The sequence below is a fragment of the Cebidichthys violaceus genome, unplaced genomic scaffold (genome assembly GCF_023349555.1).
Source record: "Cebidichthys violaceus isolate CVI_PGR_0920_01 unplaced genomic scaffold, fCebVio1.0.p SCAF_85, whole genome shotgun sequence".
Taxonomy (NCBI): Eukaryota; Metazoa; Chordata; class Actinopteri; order Perciformes; family Stichaeidae; genus Cebidichthys; species Cebidichthys violaceus.
This window is the reverse complement of record NW_027176970.1, coordinates 798,867-819,519: the sequence shown is the minus strand read 5'-3', so window position 1 is coordinate 819,519 and position 20,653 is coordinate 798,867. Positions and strand designations below refer to the sequence as shown.

General features: G+C 41.1%; 1 protein-coding gene across 1 annotated transcript; it reads right to left on the bottom strand.

Annotated features, from left to right (window-relative positions):
- Positions 1 to 1,513: 1,513 nt before the first annotated feature.
- snx13 (sorting nexin 13) lies at positions 1,514 to 19,705 on the bottom strand. Its single transcript, XM_068702516.1, is given in 17 exon segments — positions 1,514 to 1,887; positions 2,051 to 2,106; positions 2,109 to 2,220; positions 2,354 to 2,458; positions 2,572 to 2,765; positions 3,316 to 3,415; positions 3,624 to 3,712; positions 4,451 to 4,589; positions 4,766 to 4,849; positions 5,173 to 5,261; positions 5,383 to 5,487; positions 6,094 to 6,212; positions 6,300 to 6,421; positions 9,275 to 9,364; positions 9,515 to 9,617; positions 9,741 to 9,853; positions 19,576 to 19,705. Coding segments are annotated over 17 exon segments (1,788 nt in total). The 5' UTR covers positions 19,588 to 19,705; the 3' UTR covers positions 1,514 to 1,731.
- Between the last annotated feature and the right edge of the window lie 948 nt (positions 19,706 to 20,653).

Sequence of the window (20,653 nt, the reverse complement as noted above, 5' to 3'; positions counted from 1 at the left end):
TCTGTAAAGCACCAGTTCCATTGGCAGCAAAACAGCCCCACAGCATAATACTACCACCACCGTGCTTGACGGTAGGCATGGTGTTCTTGGGGTTAAAGGCCTCACCTTTTCTCCTCCAAACATATTGCTGGGCATTGTGGCCAAACAGCTCGATTTTTGTTTCGTCTGACCACAGAACTTTCCTCCAGAAGGTCTTATCTTTGTCCACGTGATCAGCAGCAAACTTCAGTCGAGCCTTAAGGTGCCACTTTTGGAGCAAGGGCTTCCTTCTTGCACGGCAGCCTCTCAGTCCATGGAGATGCAAAACACGCTTGACTGTGGACACTGACACCTGTGTTCCAGCAGCTTCTAATTCTTGGCAGATCTGCTTTTTGGTGGTTCTCGGTTGACTCTTCACCCTCCTGACCAATTTCCTCTCAGCAGCAGGTGATAGCTTGCGTTTTCTTCCTGATCGTGGCAGTGACAAAACAGTGCCATGCACTTTATACTTACAAACAATTGTTTGCACTGTTGCTCTTGGGACCTGCAGCTGCTTTGAAATGGCTCCAAGTGACTTTCCTGACTTGTTCAAGTCAATGATTCGCTTTTTCAGATCCATGCTGAGCTCCTTTGACTTTCCCATTGTAGCGTTTGTGGGCGTTTGTATCCAATGAGCCCTATTTAAATGGCCTCAGAGAAGTCACCAGCTGTAGTCACTCATAATCACTCACAAGAAGTTAAGAGGCCATGCTATGAAGCTCATTTCATTGACACAACTTTCTAAGTCACCAAAATTGCTAATTCATGTTGCTGTATGTATATTTTTGACCCAGCAGATTTTGTCACTTTTTCTGTTAACCCATAATAAAGTCATGAAAGAACCAAACTTCATGAATGTTTTTTGTGACAAAGAAGTATCTGTTCCAATCACTCTATCAGAGAAAAATCAGAGTTGTAGAAATAACTGGAAACTCAAGAGAGCCATGACATTATGTTCTTTACAAGTGTATGTAAACTTTTGACCACAACTGTGTATATATATATATATATATATATATATATATATATATATATATATATATATATACACATACATATACATACATATATATATACACACACACATATATATACATATATATATGTATATATATATATATATATATATATATACATATATATATGTATATATATATATGTATATATATATATATATATATATATATACATATATATATGTATATATATATATATATATATATATATATATATATATATATATATATATATATATATATATATATATATGTATATACATATATATGTATATATGTATATACATATATATGTATATATGTATATACATATATATGTATATATGTATATACATATATATGTATATATGTATATATATATATATATATGTATATATATATATATATATATATATATATATATATATATATATATATATATATATATATATACACACACACACACACACACACACACACACACACATATATATACACACACACACACACACACACACAATATAGACAACAAATTCACACACGCTCAATAAACAGTTACAACAACTAAATACCAAGTGAAAATCAAATAAAACTTTTTTAAATCCGACATGCGTACACAAGTTGCCAGAATCTAGCATAAACTCTCAAAAGTTGTATTCGCAACCCTTTGTTTGTGAACATTAAGCAAAAAGTGCCGGAGTGGTTTAAACACACTGCCTTACACGTTTAGACGTTGCTCACAAAAGGAGTGTATAAGACTGTGTGTGTGTGTGTGTGTGTGTGTGTGTGTGTGTGTGTGTGTACCTGTGTCAGAGATGAAGGCATGTAGGTGCATAGTTTCATCATGGCAGGAGTTGGACAAGTCGTCCAAAGACTGAAAACACAAGAAACAAGTCATTTAACGATGTAGTTTGCCAACAACAACATGGTGCAGTGCCGCGTCACTGTGGAAGGTGGGTGACAAAAACAATGCCGGGCACGTCTCCATATCGGGATTTTTTTTCTGAGCCCTGCATCAGGAAGTGACGAAGACTTACTAGGTTTATGCTTCCTGTGGGAGAGCCATTGAAGGATTCACCGTCGCCGTCATCAGACCCCGGTAGCTTGGCTCTTTCAACATGTCCAACTCTGCTAGCATGCGGACATAGAGAGGACTCTGCTTGAAGGAGGGGTAGTAGCGCTCATCGCGTAGCATCATGTCATACACCTGGGACAAATGTGTGTGAAACAATCTGTCAACACTAAACACGAAAAGCTTTGCAAATAAGAAGATATAATCTCTCAAGAGTATTGGCATGATTCATAAAATTCCCTCATACAGATAGAAAGAGATTTAGTACATTTCTCTGGATTTCATCAAATATCTCTGGCGTGGGGTCGTCTTTCTGTAGCTTCTCCCCTAGTGTGGCGACGGATGCTTCGTCCACCTGCACCCTGGGAGATGCCTGTCCGTAAAGAAAACAGGTGAAGATTGATGCCATTAGATGCTTGTGTACAAAATACTTGACTATGCAAGCTAAAGAAAAGAGTTGGGAAACACTCAAGTGATCCCTCCCACCTTGTCTGAGAGGTATTGTTCGAAGACGCCCAGTGCAGCGGCCTTCAGCAGCCCCTTGGTGGCGCTGGGCTGCTTCTTGCCGTCCGTCTGCCAGCCCTGCATGGCCTCCAGCTGCTGCTGCGCCGTCACCCTGTAGCCCTCCACGGTGAGCCAGAAGAAGAGCTCTGCCTGGGCCCCCGCTGCCTGCATGAAGTCTGGATCAACAGACACACACGAGTTGGTGTCTGTCTGTCTGTCTGTCTGTCTGTCTGTCTGTCATCGCACTTTGGTTGTACATGCATGCATAGTAAGGAGGCCGGTGCCTTTAACGTTTAGCACTTTTGGCTGCTTGTTCTGCTGCTGCATCTACCGTTACACTCTTAGTTAACACTTTTGGATAATCAGATATTATGACGGAATAACGAATGACGGCCACGATGTCTAGGCTGTTGGCTCTCGCTCATTTTCCACACCAGATCTGACATAACTTGGCTCGACTCCTAGTTCGCACACATAAACACACTCTCTACCGTAATCTGATCTGTAAAGTGGAGTGGCCTTTTAAAGTCTCTGACGAGGGCATTTGGGACTGAACAGGAGTTAGCCTAACGAGACAGGTTTGGGTTATAAATTCTAGAGAAATGGAATAAGTTATGGATTATAAAGATGATTAACAGAAATGTTCAGGATTAAGGCCTTGGGATAACTACAGTGACGTTTTGGCATCCGTGGTTCGTATGATGATGCATTTCCAGTTCCAATTACCCATGAAGAACTGCAGGGCTATGTTGTGGATGAGGATGTGATCCAGTGGGATAACACACAGTTTGCCAAAGTTGGCTGCCAGCTTCAAGGCATCCACCTCCTATAAGACACAGGAAACAGGATAAATAAAGAGTGGTACACAAAGCAGAAAAGATAAAACTGTATTCTTCATCTGTCTGAGTCCAAAAGATAAAACTGACTTTGAGCAATTGCAGCTGGGACTTGCAGACAATGTTTTACCATCACACTAACAATAAGTGATGTATGTTTAAGTGTAAGCACTCTACAGCAGCGCTGCAGTCTCTCACCTTGCCAGAGTGTAGTCTCTGGATCCTGGTCTCACACACCTTCTTCACAAACAGAAGACTGTTAATCTGGTTCTTGATCACATTGATGTCTAAAGGACAGAGAAACAGAGACATCAATGGAGGAGATGAAAGCATGTATTTAGCCACGCTTTACATTTGTCTTCCTCTTCTCGTGGCAAATTAAGCCCCTTTCACACATGCACTGCAACCTGAAAATGATCCAGACATTACCCAGAGGAGCTGCGTGTGCCAACGCAAATCTCTGAATCTTTTGAACCGGACATTAAAACTGACTTACCCTACCAGCTCCCTATTGCAAAGTCTGTGTAATGGCCAATGTGTGAATAGAGCCACTAATTGTCCAGAGTATTCACAGTGAGCCAGTGGGTCTCGTTGATGACGTTTCTATCGCAGCAAGAAGAGAGGAAATTTACACGAAGACGCCACCGAAAATGTCTAACTGGGCAGACGACGAGATCAGGGAGCTTCTGTCCATAAAGGCCGACACTGAAATAGTCCTACGAATTAAAGGAACGGCAAAAGACTGTTGTTTATGACCAAATTACGAACCGGCTAAGTGACTGAAGCGTTTTTGGATCACGTCCTGCCCCGGGCACGCTGTACTCAGGCACCATTCCTCGCCGAAACCAAACTGAGTATTTCTAGCAGGTGAGAATGCATCTGACTTGGAGAATCCCCTGTTGTGTGCTACACGTGTGAAAGGGCAACTCTGGGTAATGTCTGGACCCGATTCTCTGGACCATATCCATGCTTTGGTTACATGTGTGCATGTGTCTGTATGTCAGTGAGAGAAAGTGAGTGCCCACCATCTCCAGCAGTGTCCAGAGAGCGGAGGAACTGCAGCTCCTCTAGCACCTTGTCCTTGACGGCCTCTAGTTCAGCAGGCTTGTCTGTGAGCTTCAGGATGTTCATGAAGGCTTCATAGTTACAGCTGGAGTCCCGGATCTATACAAAAATCACATCCATTTGTATATCCACAACATACATAATCAATGCTGTTTCTGACCCATTTAATTGGCTTTCTTGGTTGTTACTTGGGTAGTTTTTTATATTATTTGATTAAAAAGCCAGTTAGAATAATGGCTAATAGGAAGGAGATATGGATGTGTGTCAACTCTCACCATCCAGATGACAAACTGGTTGATGTAGTCTGGGTCGCTAAGCTGGTTGATCAGAGGAAGGAGCACACCACGTGCCAGCACCTCCTTAAAAAAAACACATCACAGTGCATTTTTTAGGTTAGCTCTCAACAGTTTACACTAGAAGCATGCCGTCACATGGTCTAGGAGGGCAGTGTAGTCTATTCAGGAGCCTGTTGTTGGCTCACTGGCAGCCAAAGTGGGAGCATTTGGCTGGCGGCACCACCATGATAAATTAACTACACAGGTTGTACAACATATTGTGTGGCTGAATGTGTGACTCTGCGCCTCATATTCACAACTAAGACCAGTGAAGTCACGCATGTTGTGATTGTTTGACAGACTGTGTAAGAGAGAGTGAGATTTCGCGTTTGTTTGTGTGCACTCACCCGTAGGAAGTATCTCATGTTCTTGTTGTGGAAATCTCCAGGAGGTAGTAACAGATACAGAAGCAACTCACACAAGTCCCGAAGAAAACCTGCCACACACACGTCACATGTTTAGTTTTTACTAGTTACAGCATCAAACAGCAGCACGTTTGTGTGAAGAGTTTTTCAGGGCAGTGTGAACTGAAAGGCACATTACAAAAGTGTGTTTACCTTCTTCATCTTTGAGTGAAGTGCAGACTACGTCTCGACAAATCTTCCTTTCCATCTCCACCTCGGCCTCAAAGAAGGAGTCCACCAGCTCCTCTGTTATGTCCCCTGTTCAAACATCACTCTTTGTCATTGTCACCATTAATGCCTGAACTGTCATCATCTGACTTCGTCTTCGTGGAAGAATTTTTCTGCAGCACAATTGCAATCAAATCTTATAATGTAGAGGATCAAAAAACTCTGAATGAAGGAATACTGAAAATTATCATTTGTATATCAATTACTCACCCGTGTTAATTTAAATTAGATTATTAACAAAACTCAAAAAACAGTGAAAAGTAAAGTTAAGTAAAGAGATAAATGGAGGCTAGGTTTAGCAACAGCTAAACTATATCAAAACATCCTTTCACAAACTCTCACACAACTTGTGCAGTATAATACAAGTCACATATATCTGGTTGTATGCTTCTTCCCAAACACATGCATTTAAAATAAAACAGAGTGAAACAGAGTGAAACAGATGATAGGCCTGCTACTCATCCAGCCTGCGCAAGCGTGAGACTTTTTCTGCAGAAGTATTTTAACTGGTTGGTTTTCAGCAAAAATGCATGAGTTTGGGCAGCCGTGAGCACACGACTGGAGTAATGAGACTTGGATTATTATTATATTATTGTGTGAGTGAGAAAGCAGGTGTGTATGAATGTGTGTGCTCACTTTGCTTGTCCTCTCTGTCGGTGAGGCGATCCTGGGCTTTTCTAAAGACACGCAAATGGGTGGCAAAGTCGTCCACCAGGCGAGTGGTGAAGTAAGGCTGCCAGTCCACTTCTTTGGACCTTTGAAAATAAAAATAAAAATAAATACACAGCATTTGGTTTGTATAAAACACTCAATATCAAGACAGACAGAAGTTTTTCTTGTACCGTGTAGAGAACTGGACGAGGGCATTCTGCAGCGTCTGTCTGATCTCCAATAAGAAGGAGTCATCCTCGCTCAGAGTGTAGTACCAGTACTGGATGTAGTCTCTCAGAGCAAACTGGATCACCTACAGCGGCAAAGAGGTATGGCGGAGGGAAATAGAAAATACATTTAGTAAAAACAACAACCCAACGAGCTGGAGATTGGAGTGCGAGCGAGATTGGTCAATAAGTCTTTTTTTAAAGACAATTGAATCTCTTTATTGTCAGTGTCTAGTATTAACACCCAGAGAACTGATTACTGGACTATTAGGTCCTAGGAAACCTTGTTAAATCAATCATCTAGCTGTGCTCTGTTGCATACAGCAGAGATACAGCTATATTAAATCAAGCACACACTTGAATCAATGTAACTGTCTACTGTGCTACTATATGAGCTGCAGAGGGAGGGAGGATTTCATAATTTTTTTGTGCATATGAGAAAAGAGACAAAAGAAAATGTGCCAGAAAAATCAATACCATAGATGTCTCTCAGAGAGCATGACGCAGGTTTACATGATGTCACATTTAGCTAAAGATCTCAAGGTTCACATGCGGCTGAAATGATTAGTGTGCATTCCCAGGACGGAAGGGAGAACAGAGCTCACCATTGTAGAGCCGTCAGTGTCATCTGACCATCAACAAACTGCTGTGTCTGCACTTAACTCTGCCAGCCACGCTGCTTTACGTTGTGTTGTAACCAAAGGATAGAGTGGAAAGACACTGTGACTACCAGACAAAAGCCAGGAGGCTCATCCTGCTTGTCTGCAATGCTGACAGACAGCCTCACCATGACAGACTTCCTGCTCAAGGACCGCTGAGGCTTTATCTATACACTGTTTGACAGTGCATGCATAACTCCGACCTACTTCCTGGCTTGAGGCCGTGAAGTAGCTGACCTAGGCCAGCTGATGGGTCAGCGACTTAAGTGGGCCAGTGTCTAAAATGTCTGGAGTGCTAGTATTTCTTGGTCATAAGCATGTTAGCAAGTCATACACTCAGCTATGTCACCTCATTTGTGGACAAAGGAACAAAAGATAATACTCAATTCAAGGAGAATCCTATGTGATGACATATGGAGCTAAATCCAGGTCAAAAGTTTTGATCATTTGAACCTGAAAAGTTCAAGTTGTGGTCTTGAACATTGAAAAATACAGCAATGTATTTTTAAAAAAAAAATATGAATGAAACGTTTTTTTGGGTTGAATATAATTTTGATTCAGTTCTGGAATTTTTTTTAATACATTTTTTTTTCTTCATTTTTCACTTTCATTTATATTTTGATATTTATGGTCTTATATTTTTCACTTTCAGATTTTATATTTTCAGATTCAAATCTTTTTTTTCGGTTTCAAATATTTTTTTCAGTTCTTTTGACCCTGATCTAGCGTGGGGGGCGTGGTATCAACTGAGAGGGGCGTGTCATCATGAGTGACAGTATAACAAAGAAGGCTGAGGACGTGGGCACCGCGAGAATTATGATTCAACACTTTCTATACACCATATTCACGTGAATGCAGTGGGGAAAAAACTCTGAGCGTCAGCTATCCTGAAGGAAACTTCGGAGGGAACCAGCTACTGGTTCGATTAGTCTTTCGCCCCTATACCCTGGCCGGAAGACCGTTTTGCACGTCAGGACCGCTATGAGCTTCCACCAGAGTTTCCTCTGGCTTCGCCCCGCCCAGACATAGTTCACCATCTTTCGGGTCCTATCGCACAAACTCACGCTCCACCTCCCCGACGGTGCGGGCGAGACGCCGTGGGGCTGGGATCCCACCTCACCCGGCACGCTGGCCCTCACTTTCATTGCACCACGGGATTTGCAGTCGCTTCACCCTCTGACTCGCGCGTGCGCTAGACTCCTTGGTCCATGTTTCAAGACGGGTCGGGTGGGTTGTCGACATCCTGACGCCTTACTTGAGCCGATGCCCGCCCTGGCGACGCGGTTGGGACGCACTGAGACAGTCCACCCCGGTCGACAGTCGCGCCGGGACCCGTCTCTCCCAGCAGGGCGAGCGGGCACAGCGAGCACTTAGTCCACGGCCCCGAAAGGTGGCGAGGTCTGGGTGGGGAGCGCTGAAAAGCACCTTCGCCCCGAGCCTTTCCAATCTGACCTAGTGCCGGTCGCGGCGCACCGCCCGGTCCTGACGTGCAAATCGGTCGTCGGACCTGGGTATAGGGGCGAAAGACTAATCGAACCAGTAGCTGGTTCCCTCCGAAGTTTCCTTCAGGATAGCTGACGCTCAGGGTTTTCCCCACTGCATTCACATGAATATGGTGTATAGAAAGTGTTGATTTCTTCTTTGTTATGCTCTCACTCATGATGCCACGCCCCCACGATAGATCAGGGTCAAAAGTCTGAACTGAAAAAAAACGATTTGAAAGTGAAAAAAATATTTGAAACTGAAAAAAAAAAAGATTTGAATCTGAAAATATAAAATCTGAAAGTGAAAAATATAAGACCTTAAATATCAAAATATATATGAAAGTAAAAAATGAAAAAAAAAAATGTATTAAAAAAAATGTCCAGAACTGAATCAAAATTATATTCAACCCAAAAATACTTTTCATTCACTTATTTTTATTTTGAATACATTGCTGTATTTTTCAATATCTTTGATGATCAAAACTTTTGACCTGGATTTGGCTCCATAATGACATTCATGATACGTAATAATTGTAATTTATACTACAAATGGTAGAATTTATTGAAGGCGCATTGTATTAGAATGCTATAGTTTTAGCTAAGTGTTCCTAATAAACTGGCAACTGAGCTGAGATGGTAATACCATACGAGGGGCAAAAAAAAGGGATGTATAAAAATCATTAATAACACAAAACATTGGTCATGTGTAATATATTCATCTTGATACTTGGCCATTCTGATTGTCAAAGTTGCAATCATGTTGCCGGTGAAGCTTAGACTTAAGACACACACACACCTGTTGTAGTGGTTCATCAATGAAACTGGATCCAGTCAGTCTCCTGTCAATTTTGATGGCCTTCATCTCCAGCTTCATCTCATCCAACGTCTGAAGGAGACAAAAAGAAAGACAACCAATGAAGACCTGAATGATCTACATGGTGAGCTGACTTCATCAACACAGGAACTTGATTTACAACTAATGCATTTGTTTGTGTGGGCGAGGTCACAATGCATGTGTGCTTAAGCGTGCTTTTACCTTCAGTATACCAATTTGTGTGGGTGGCAAGTAAGACTGCTCGCACTTCTCCAGGTGTTTCTCTGAGTTGATCTTTCCATAGAGCAGAGTGACTGCAAAGCCCCTGGAAAACAGAAGTGAGAGTGAGAGAACAGCTAAAATCGATCCATCGGGTGCTGTGGTTAACATGAGAGAGAGAGAGCTTCTGTGAAGACATGGTGGATGCTTTAGTGGTCTTCCTGCTCACCCTCCAATGAAGCAGAAGATATAAAAGGCCAGGTAGAATATGGCAAAGGGTCCGAAAGTGACGAGGAACAGCACGACTCCAAGACCCCCCCATCCCCAGATGGACAGACTGGCCTGAAACACACAAAAACAAGGTATAAATACTCTATGTACACTACAGTCTAAATATATCTACTTCATTCGTAAGGCATGAATGTTTCTTTTGTTTACGATCGTACCATTTGTGTCTGGTGTTACTTTACTGTACACAGTAAACAAACCTACAAATTATAAAGTCTTCTGTTATAAATCAATTTAATCCCCTTCATGAATAAATCACCCATCATCAATTCCCCACATAAAACTGTGCTTGACTGCCCACTCTGAGAGTGAAAAGTAACAATAAATCAGGAGCAAGTCAGATGATTAGAAAAAGGCACCGTATAAGGACGTCATCATAGATAGAAACACCATTCCACACTGTAGAGGAAAAGATTATGTTAAAAAAGACACACGTTGTGGTGTGTTGTATTGTTAGAAAGAATCAGGCATAGTGTGTGTGTGTGTGTGTGTGTGTGTGTGTGTGTGTGTGTGTGTGTGTGTGTGTGTGTGTGTGTCACATCCTATGGTTTTCCTGTTATTGTCAATGCAGGAAACCAAGCTCTCATTTCCATCTCACAGCTCTGTGTCCCAGTTCTCCACATCAGTTACTCTAGTACAGTGGTGGCCAAATTATTTTCATTGTGGGCCATAAACAGAAAAATGTAAGAAGTCACGAGTCAAACAATAGTAAATGCGTTTTCTTCAACCAAGAAAATCAGAGTTTCTAGACCAGTGCCATAGATAATTTTCTATCAAAATAATTTCAATAATTTGGGCAACATCTTGTGTTTAAACTAGGATGTGCAATTTATTTACCAGATATATGCTGAAGCAATATTCTAGTTTATATTTAAAAATTAGCTAGCAGCTCCAATTTCCAAATAGCAACATGTTGTGAGTCTGTTGAATGTTGGAATGATAATTCCTGTATTATATTATTCTCTATGTCTCACTTCTGTACCAAAGTGAGCTAGACAGCTTTTTCAAGACATGCATGTTGCCAATATTCATAATTGTGTGTGTTGTTTCATTTCGATCCGCTATACAATCCTAAATCGTCCCATCCCTAATCAGTATTGACCGGAGAAATCCAGTTTCAGTCAGGCTACACAGGGATGATGTGGTGGGGTTATGTGAATGATGAGCACCACAAACGTGTTTCAACCAGCAAGTGCAAGCTGCAATAATAAAACCAGGCAAACCAAAGCAAGTTCATTAATATACAGTTTCATGAGGTAATGTGGGAAATGCAGTCATGTACACAACAGTGGTTGAATGTGAAAAAGTCCCACACTGTATAAAAGTCCCACCCTGACCGTGGAGCCATCAGATAGATGGACAGCATGCTGATCTGCAGTGAAGATCTTCAGCTGCCCTACATTCAGTACTAGAGTTAAACAGATAAGCAGCTCCACTGATGGAGCCAGATAGACAGAATGTCCTCCGGACACTGAGACATTGTCCTCTCTGCCACAGCCAGCTATGGACAATCGGATGACACACATGCTGCCAACGGGGACAGCAATGTATAGCATGACCACGACACACAGGGAGTCTATTGACAGTCAACGCTAAACAAACTACTGCTGAGGAATATGGTCGGTAGAGTATGAAAGTGTGAACCAGGCTCAGTGCAACCTATGGCTCTACATGCAAACCTGGACATGGTGCATGACGTTAGTATCCATCTGCATAGGAGGGTGCATGATGTTATGAAAATTATTGTACAACTATAGTATTACATATCTAAAGAAATACATGTCACTTACTTATTGTAAACAAAACAACTAATACACAGAGTGTAGGCAGAGACAGGACAGCAGAACGCATTTTAAACACAAGGGTCTGGGTCATTACATTAAAGGGATCGTTAGCATTTTTTAAAGTGGGGCTGTATGAGGTACTTATACATAGTCTGTGTATTATCTACAATAGATGGCTGTCAGCACACAACCAGTTTGAAGAAGCAGGCAGGAGAACCAGCACAGGAGCTTAATGTATTGAAGCCACCTAAAAGAAAGGCCTACCTATAAAAATCAACATCACTCTAACTGTACGCTATATTTAGAATATTTTCAACGCTTTACCTTGTCATCAGGCAGCACCTTTCCCACGGAACACTGCAGCCATTATCTATGCTCTCTTCAAAGCAACCACAGAAAACAGAAATTTGACCTCAGAACACAGGAGTTGCTGGTCTACCGCTGCCCCAATCGGTTAGTTTGTGTTATTGTGTGGCTTTGATAAATCCGGACTAACCCTTTAAAACACAAAAGTGACACAATAACACAGACAAACTCAGTAAACCATCCCTCTAATAGAGCAGACAGCCACTTTGTTTATGAACCCACTTGTTGTAAAAATCAGGTTAGAGCAGGAAATATTAGAACATTTCAACATACACTAATTACTCTAAAACCCTCATTTACATGCAACTGGTCAGTGATCAGTTCTCTTCCCTGCCACATTATGAACCAAAGCTAATGTGAATTATTGTTTTTCTTCTTTGTTAAATAATCTGATTGACAGCATAATAGACAACCTAATAACCCTTTTCCTTAATATAGAAACCAGCTTATTTAGACTTTTTGTTTTGTATTTCAGTCTTACAAGTGAAATATTTTGGATAAAAGGAAGCACAGCTAATGTTTCATTGCATCTCTCTTTGATGCTTTCACAACTTCAAATCAAATTTCTTTAGCACATTTAAAACAACATGAGCTGACCAAAGTGCTTTACAACAGAGCAGACAACAAACACATTTCTAACACAGGCTGAGAGCAATGAGTAGCCGAATGCAAAACCAATAAACAACCATTTAGTAGACACAACTTATGTACAATCAAAAGCCAAGATGCGTCTTGAGCTTTGCTTCCAATGACTCGGTAGAGGGGGCAGATCTGATGTGGTGGGGCAGTTTGTTCCACAGACTAGCTCCCGGGGGACGACCAGAAGTGACTGGTCAGAGGACCTTACCAGACTAAGAAAAGCAGGATTTTTATGTACATAACGTTTAATAAATCAGGTTATTGCAAAAAGCTGACTGTACCAGAGTGTATTGAGTGAACTTGAACCCAATGGTGCTGCAGAATGTGTCTGAACTGGCTAGACTACCCCGCTCTCTCAAGTCATAACTGGCTGGGACAAAGTCGCTAATAGCAGGGTTAGGACTCTGGGAAGTGAATGGCCTGGCGTAAGAAGAGGACTGTTATTACCGTTGAGCTAGGAGTGGTGGAAATACAAAGGAATGCTTTTCACAGAGTTTATACCCTGCCACAAATCTTACATCACAGTGTCCTGAACTCTAACGCTTCCAAGTATAACACAGTTATCAGCAACAACATTGTCACCATATGACAAACAAAAAGAATTAAACTCTAGGTAATGACTTTCATGTAAACCTCAATGAAGAACTTGACCTGTAGTAACACATCCACTCTGTTTACTTTTCACCCACTCAGTCAGAGAGACGGCAGTGGCTTCACTGTTGGTTCAGAAGCTTTCAGCAAACCCACTGCAGTCATCACTGACACATTAATCACCACCAGGCATGAGCTACATGCTAACAGGGGACTGTATTCTACAGACACACACAGGATAACAGTGTGATAATAAAGTCTCATAACTGTGGATTAACCTGAAGCAGCAACTACTCATTGAATAACATCATGTAGAAACTAGTAAGGATCTAAGAGCACACTGCCAGAGACAGTCGGTGCTCACTAAATCGGTTTGAAAAACATTTGAATTCCTTCAAGACAGATTTAGTGGATACGAGCTGAGATTGTGGTTGTGGCTTAGATGGCTTTAGTGCTGATACCTAGGTTAAGCCAAGTTTACACTGCACAACTTTCAAAGTCATCAGATTGCTCTACACCACACAACTTGCCGTTTTTAAGTTTTTAACACTACATGACCGATCAGCGACAGAGCGTCACACACAATGAAATATTTCACCGGGAGGAAACCCAACACACACACACACACACACACACACACACACACACACACACACACACACACACACACACAAAGTGACAAGGGCCAGTCATGCTTGTTCATGTTATCGTTGGCACACGTCAGCCTGTTTCCACACACGCCTTTACTATTTCCACTATGTAGGTCAGTCACTGCATTGTGTTTATTCATGCAAACATTCAACACCCTAGGTGCAACAGAAACTATGGTATGTGTCGTAATTTTTCCTATTGTCACACACGACCCCATCAGACAGGTTTACCCTCAACCAGTGCCTCTCTGCACTCTCATTGGTTAAAGCTCCCTAACAGACATTTAGCATGCTAGATATATCTGGAATGCATGTGCAGTGAACCGGTGTCTTTGAACAGTTCACACTTAGCTCTAGAGCACCGATATGCGAGACCTGATCCTACGCTGATTTGCCTCTGATCTGGGGCTTCTGTCCGGGAGCTCTGTTATTGTTGTTGAGTGGAAAAATCAGGGCTAAAGTCTTGTAGTGTGAACTAGGCATTAGGACGGCAAATCCCTGTATCAGTTTAATACAAAATAACAGTTTCCAATCAGCTTTTGTTTGAACAGTATTCATTGTTTCTTATTTGGTCATTTGCTTTTTTATCTGGGTGTGAAGGCAATCATTCCCTGAGAAAAGTATTTCAATGCAGCTCAAATGTCCCGTCTGACGTTAGCAGTGAATGTGGAGGCTATCAGCAGGGCCGTGTGACGAGGTGATGAGGCTGTGGAGGCTCTGTAGGAAAGACGATAACCGACACTCTTGAGTCATTACAGCTTACACAGGGTTTTAAACATGAACCATCTGCTCCAGTGATTAACACCCAAGCCCAACGGGAAAGCACACATCTAAACATCTCGGCAACTCTTCCTTACGCAACCCACACTGCACAGACACACATGATAACCACCAGCATAATAATACTTGCACTCTCTGAGCAAGAGGTCTGCATGTGCAGATAGACGGAAATATGGACGTCTGTTGTTCAAAAACACGTATTCATATATATATATATTTTTAAATCACAATTAATTTAACTGGTCATCCAGTGCCAGTTCTATAATAAAATTAGCTGTTTATATAATGGCAAAGGACCAAGTAGAGATATTCATGCAATGTTATCTTAACTACGACACTAAAATAACTTTAAAACTATTACTTTTAATATATTGTTTCATGTCCTAGCTCTAGTTTCATCTGCCTGTTTCTCTTTCTGCCACATAGAAAGGTCTTTAAGGCAGCTATTTGGATGTCCAAGGGACATGTAACCAAATATTAGCACTGCTGTATGTATATTTTTGACCCAGCAGATTTTGTCACTTTTTCTGTTAACCCATAATAAAGTCATGAAAGAACCAAACTTCATGAATGTTTTTTGTGACAAAGAAGTATCTGTTCCAATCACTCTATCAGAGAAAAATCAGAGTTGTAGAAATAACTGGAAACTCAAGAGAGCCATGACATTATGTTCTTTACAAGTGTATGTAAACTTTTGACCACAACTGTATATACACACACACACACACACACACACACACACACACACACACACACACACACACACACACACACACACAGTCTTATCTGTGTCTTGGAGATTATTATTTCACAGATTTCCTGGCAAAAATAAATCCATGCAGAACTACACACATACTGCACTGTACATACCCAGACACATACAGACGTGGTAAGAACTGCTCCAGGATGGATATTGCATATTCTGTGATATATGCACAATTCAACTAGCGCATAGCTGCAACCCCGATGAGTGGGGTCATTGGTTGAGAGGTTAACTCAGCCCATTAAAGCTCTCCTGTGGGAGATCCATGGTTAATGCCTCGGAGGGAGAGAAAGTGAGTGGGGCTGACTGATCATGCTGGAACTAATTCACCAGGACCACCGTAATAACATAATACAAAGAGCTCCCATCTCAGCTTCATGATTAAAACTCTAGAATGAAAAAAGTATATAAAAGGAAACTATGCAGTACAATTTCAAGAGACAACAAGAAAATTTAATTTATTCCCCAAAACTGAAATTGCTAGGATTGTAAGGAGATGTAAATAGATTCAGGTGTTGTTGTTGTCTATCAGTCTATTCCTTAGAACAATCAAACGGGAGTAACAGCAGGTTCCAAAGCTCAGGTTCAGTTTTGGTGCCGTTTAAATAGTAACACGTTTCTTACTTTGTGATATCTAGGACTCAATTCATTTAATGAAAACATTTGCCCTGTTTGGTTGTCTTCTCCATAGGCAGGTTGGCTGAAAACTAGGGATGGGTATCGTTTGGGTTTTTTCCGATACCGGTGCTAAAACGATACCGGTGCCTAAACGGTGCCTAAACGGTGCCTGAATCGATACTTTAAAAAAACAAACACACAAAACGACGACTGACGACATTAAAGAAAGGCTTTTTTTTTTATTGCCAAGGCAATTTGTTTTCTTCAAATTGAACAATATATTAACTGTTTGAAGTATACTATAAATATAAATAAATACAAAACACTTGGCTTCAAACTTTTTAACTTCAAACTATGAACAATATATTAACTGTTAACAACAGTTTACAGTATACTTAAATAAATATAAATAAACTTCAGCAATTCTTTTGCAGAAATATGAGCATATTTGCCTTGGCACCGAAAGGCACCGAAAGGAAGCACTGAACGTATTTCAGTCGGCTCACGCACCGAAAGGAAGCACCGAAATCTGCGTTATTATATAGATATTGGCACCGGTTTTCGGTACCCAACCCTACTGAAAACTCAGCAGCATGTTGAAGCTATTCTGTCATCTGAAGGTGGTCAACCCACACTAACAAACAACAGTCAGTAGAGCAGATACTCGGGAAAATCCACAGGATGAATCTGTGCTGTGCAATCAACTAGACTTCAGCTATCCCTAAATTAACTAAATACACATTAGGAGGAGTGACAAGTAGAGCCGGAGAGCAGAGACAAGGCCAACAATCTCATAATGAAAACTGCACTTCTCACCTGAAAAAACACAACCTGAGATATTTGAATAAACTGTTCATCTTTTGCAATCACAGAAAAGCTGGTGTAGGACTAGCAGAGTACCCACAGATTTGAAATACCAGTTAAAATGTAACACGTTGAGTTTGTATATGTACTTACGACATACGTATCACTAACAGCCATTTGCCATTAATCGTTGGCCCTGCTCTAACTTTGTTATGCATCTTGGATCATCTGATCACTGCACAAGGAAGTACTCCACTTTCTGAAGTGGTAACAGATATATATGTGAGCATATTTAGTATGGGTGACAAATTAAAGAAAATATCTGAATGAAAGAGTGGAGAAACAACTTATCAGATGCTTTTGGCTGGCGGGTTAGACGCTCCATCATCAAGACACCAAATATATTTTTGAGGAATGATGTTTATCTCTTCCATAGAGTTCAAGAAACGTGTACACCTAGAGGCATTTCTGGCAGTTTGTGGGCGCACAAGACCTTACTAAGACATTTACTGTTGGTTTTTAGCTTTGATTTGTCACCCAGCTGTAGTAGATACATCCCACAAACAGTCTGTGGCTACGGTGAGGTACCAATTTAGTCATATGCTCCCTAGCTGTGTGGCTGAGCACTACTTTGTTCCCCTATTTTTCTATCCCTCCAGCTGTAATTCTCTGATACATACTCCAAGTCTCCAACTATGTCTTTTCACTTTATAGTAGAGAGAAGCTTCTCCGGTAGGGCATATCTGAAGGTTTATGATTCACCCAAGATCCCAATCAACTAGTAGGAATCACTAGGCCAACAGCATCACACTAACTGGAACACACAACGCACCCACTGGGAATTGTACCCTGTGCAACTGTGCTGCCCCAAATTTGTTGTTTTAAGTTTAGCAGCTGTAGCCGTTTAACGTCAAATAATACACAAAACTGATACACACAATGATGTCAAATAAAATAACAACTGGTGACACAAGTCTAAACTGTGATGTCAAATGTGAACTGTACTCTGTGTCTCAGCTTGACCTCAACAGACTATGGATATATCTGGACACAAGACATGGGTCCGGATGGGACTTTATTCTTCATAGGTGTCCGCTTGATTGACTTTACGCTTCTATTTAAGGAAGGAGGGAGAGGTGTACTGGATGACAGGCAGGCCTGATGTGACTGTGAGCTGGCCTTAATGTCTACCAAGCTTTGATTAAGACACCTTAATGAGGATTTAGCAAGGGGTGAAAAGTACAGAGATAACTTTGTGTGCCTGTGGATGAACACAAAATACCTGTAAAAAGGTACATTCATCAAGCTATGTGTGGACACCATTTGCTCAAAAAGGAGTAAACCACAGTCAGACAAAAATACAGTCTGTCCCAATGTCTACAGCCAAACTTGATATTACTGTTGAATGTGCAACAGAACTACAAACCACAGCAGCGTCATTTGCATTAAAACTTTGTGTGCAAACATGCACTCAAAAATCAAATTACATAAAAAGCAAATGGTAGCAGAAAGTAAAATGGCCAGAGGGTAATGGAATGGACTAAAGAGAGCACCCTTTTATCAATACAGAAGGAACAGCCTCCAATGAAAGATCTTCTGTAGTATCTCTGACCTCACTTATTTCCACTATAAAAAGGACACTAGCAAGCTGGTGTGAAGCCCAAACTCATCACAGGATGTTCCAGTACAAGCCCTTCATTTACTTCAGACTAAAGGTTAGCAGGACGTAACATTTTGCAAAGACCTACTAAGCTATAGTTGTCCACCTGACTGCACATTACACGGAAATCAGTACTCCCTGTCAGACGTGCATGCACAGTGCAGTGGCAGCTAAAGCCTCATTACCGAGGCTAAACCTGTACTTAAACTGCTGGAGAGGTGCCTAAATGTGGCCAGGTCACCTGCTTCACAGATGAGGTGGACAGTGCGATCTTGTTTGCTTGTGAGCAGGTGTCATGGCTCTCGTGGATCTATCTTTAAAAAAAATCAGGAAACCAGCCTGCATTGAGAAACTGCATCACGTGAGAAGAACTGTAGCAAAACTACGAAGTCATCACAAAGTCTCACTAACAAACCGGCTCGTCAGGCTGAGTGATCAACCACCGACCAGCAACAAAGGACCGAAGACACCCCGTTAATATTTAAGGGGAAGCATGTGTTAGACTAGTTGTTAGAGTCTGATTAGAGTGGGAAGCTTTACTGACTGACAGCTGTGTATACATGTCTAAGATTTTCCCTCAAGTAAAAGTAAAACAAGAAGGGAAAGCCACAACACTCGATGTCCTTGTTACCAACATAAACGTTATCATACATCATATAAAACAGTTTAGGAAACACTAACGTTAGTCCACAACTGTGCTTTATATCAACCTCGCTGATACCGTGTAGGTAACTTTATTTCGCTTTCATTATCAGGTCAAACAGCTAATGCTACCTCTCAGCTCACCTGTGTACGGTGTGATGAAGAAACTCGCTGTTGAGGGACGTTACTCATAATATAAACTTACTCTCGACATTGCCTGTGTCGATCTAATTCCAGCACGGTGTTGACAGCGAGGAGCTCATCGTATTAACTTCGTGTTAACTTGTGTAATCCCGGGTTGAGTCACTCTTTTAAGCGGCTGTGTGTCGTCCTCTACCCTGTCAGGCTGTGTGTGTTTACCTGCGGTGCTAACGCTAACACCGCTAGCTTGCTACAAGCTAACTAGCCGTGGCTATCACTGGGAACAACAAACTACGGTAACGACACGCGCGTCTATTTCACGGGGCGTTTACACTTACCTCTGCAAACATTGTCTAAAAAGGCTGTGATTGCGGTGGCTCTGGCTAACCCCACCACATTGTAACATGCGAAGAGGAGGGTTTATTTTCTCGGTTAAAAACGGTCGTACTTCCAATCTCCGTACCCTCCTCGGAGCGTCGCCATGTTTGCAAGATTTACGTCTCGGGTGCCCTGTTTCTGAGCGTCGCACTGTGATTGGGCTGGGAGGCGATGACGCAAAAAACACACCCGTGACTGATTGACGGGCACACATGCAGCGATAATCACCACAGAGTGACCTGAATATAAGAATATAATCACAATTTATGATTTATATCTTACTCTGGTTTACCGCAAAAACACGGTGCGGTGAACATACACATCTTTAATGTGTTGGTTAGAATAAATACAAATACATATATTCTGATGAAACAGTTCGCTGTGAGATTCTTCTAAATATATTGCAACTTGCTAAATTCCTTTTTATAAATTATTTAAACTAACTTTTGATGAAATTGATGGTAGCTTACTTTTTTCCATTCTCAGTAGACTTAAATCTCAAATGCAATATATGAGATCTATTAAACCCAAAACAACGTAATGTATTAAATTTCTTTATAATTGTTAGTATGTAAACCCAGCACTTTCGGTGTGTAGGAAAAGCTGGACAATATTACTTACACAGATTTTATTGTTATTGATATCATTTATGTTATAGCATACTGCCTGTATTGCCGTTGGTTCTGTGCTAAATACAAATTAAAAAGGCACAACTGCACTGACAATCACGACAGTCTGAGCCAAATACAATGTATAACAATTTTCTGACATCTCTTCCTGTTTATCACAGTGAAAAATCCAGAAAGCAAATAATCTACACCGACATAGGCTTGATCACTAAATGTAACTTGTATCTCAATTTAACATAATGGTCATCTTAAAAAAAAATATCTTAATGATGAGTCTTTCCAAAAAAAAACAAAAAACTATAAATGGTTTATTCCTGACAATAAACCCTTAGGTCAAATAAAGAGCATTATTAGAAGACTGCACAAGAAAGACCAGAGTGCAGTCTGATCACATGTTTGACCAATGGCT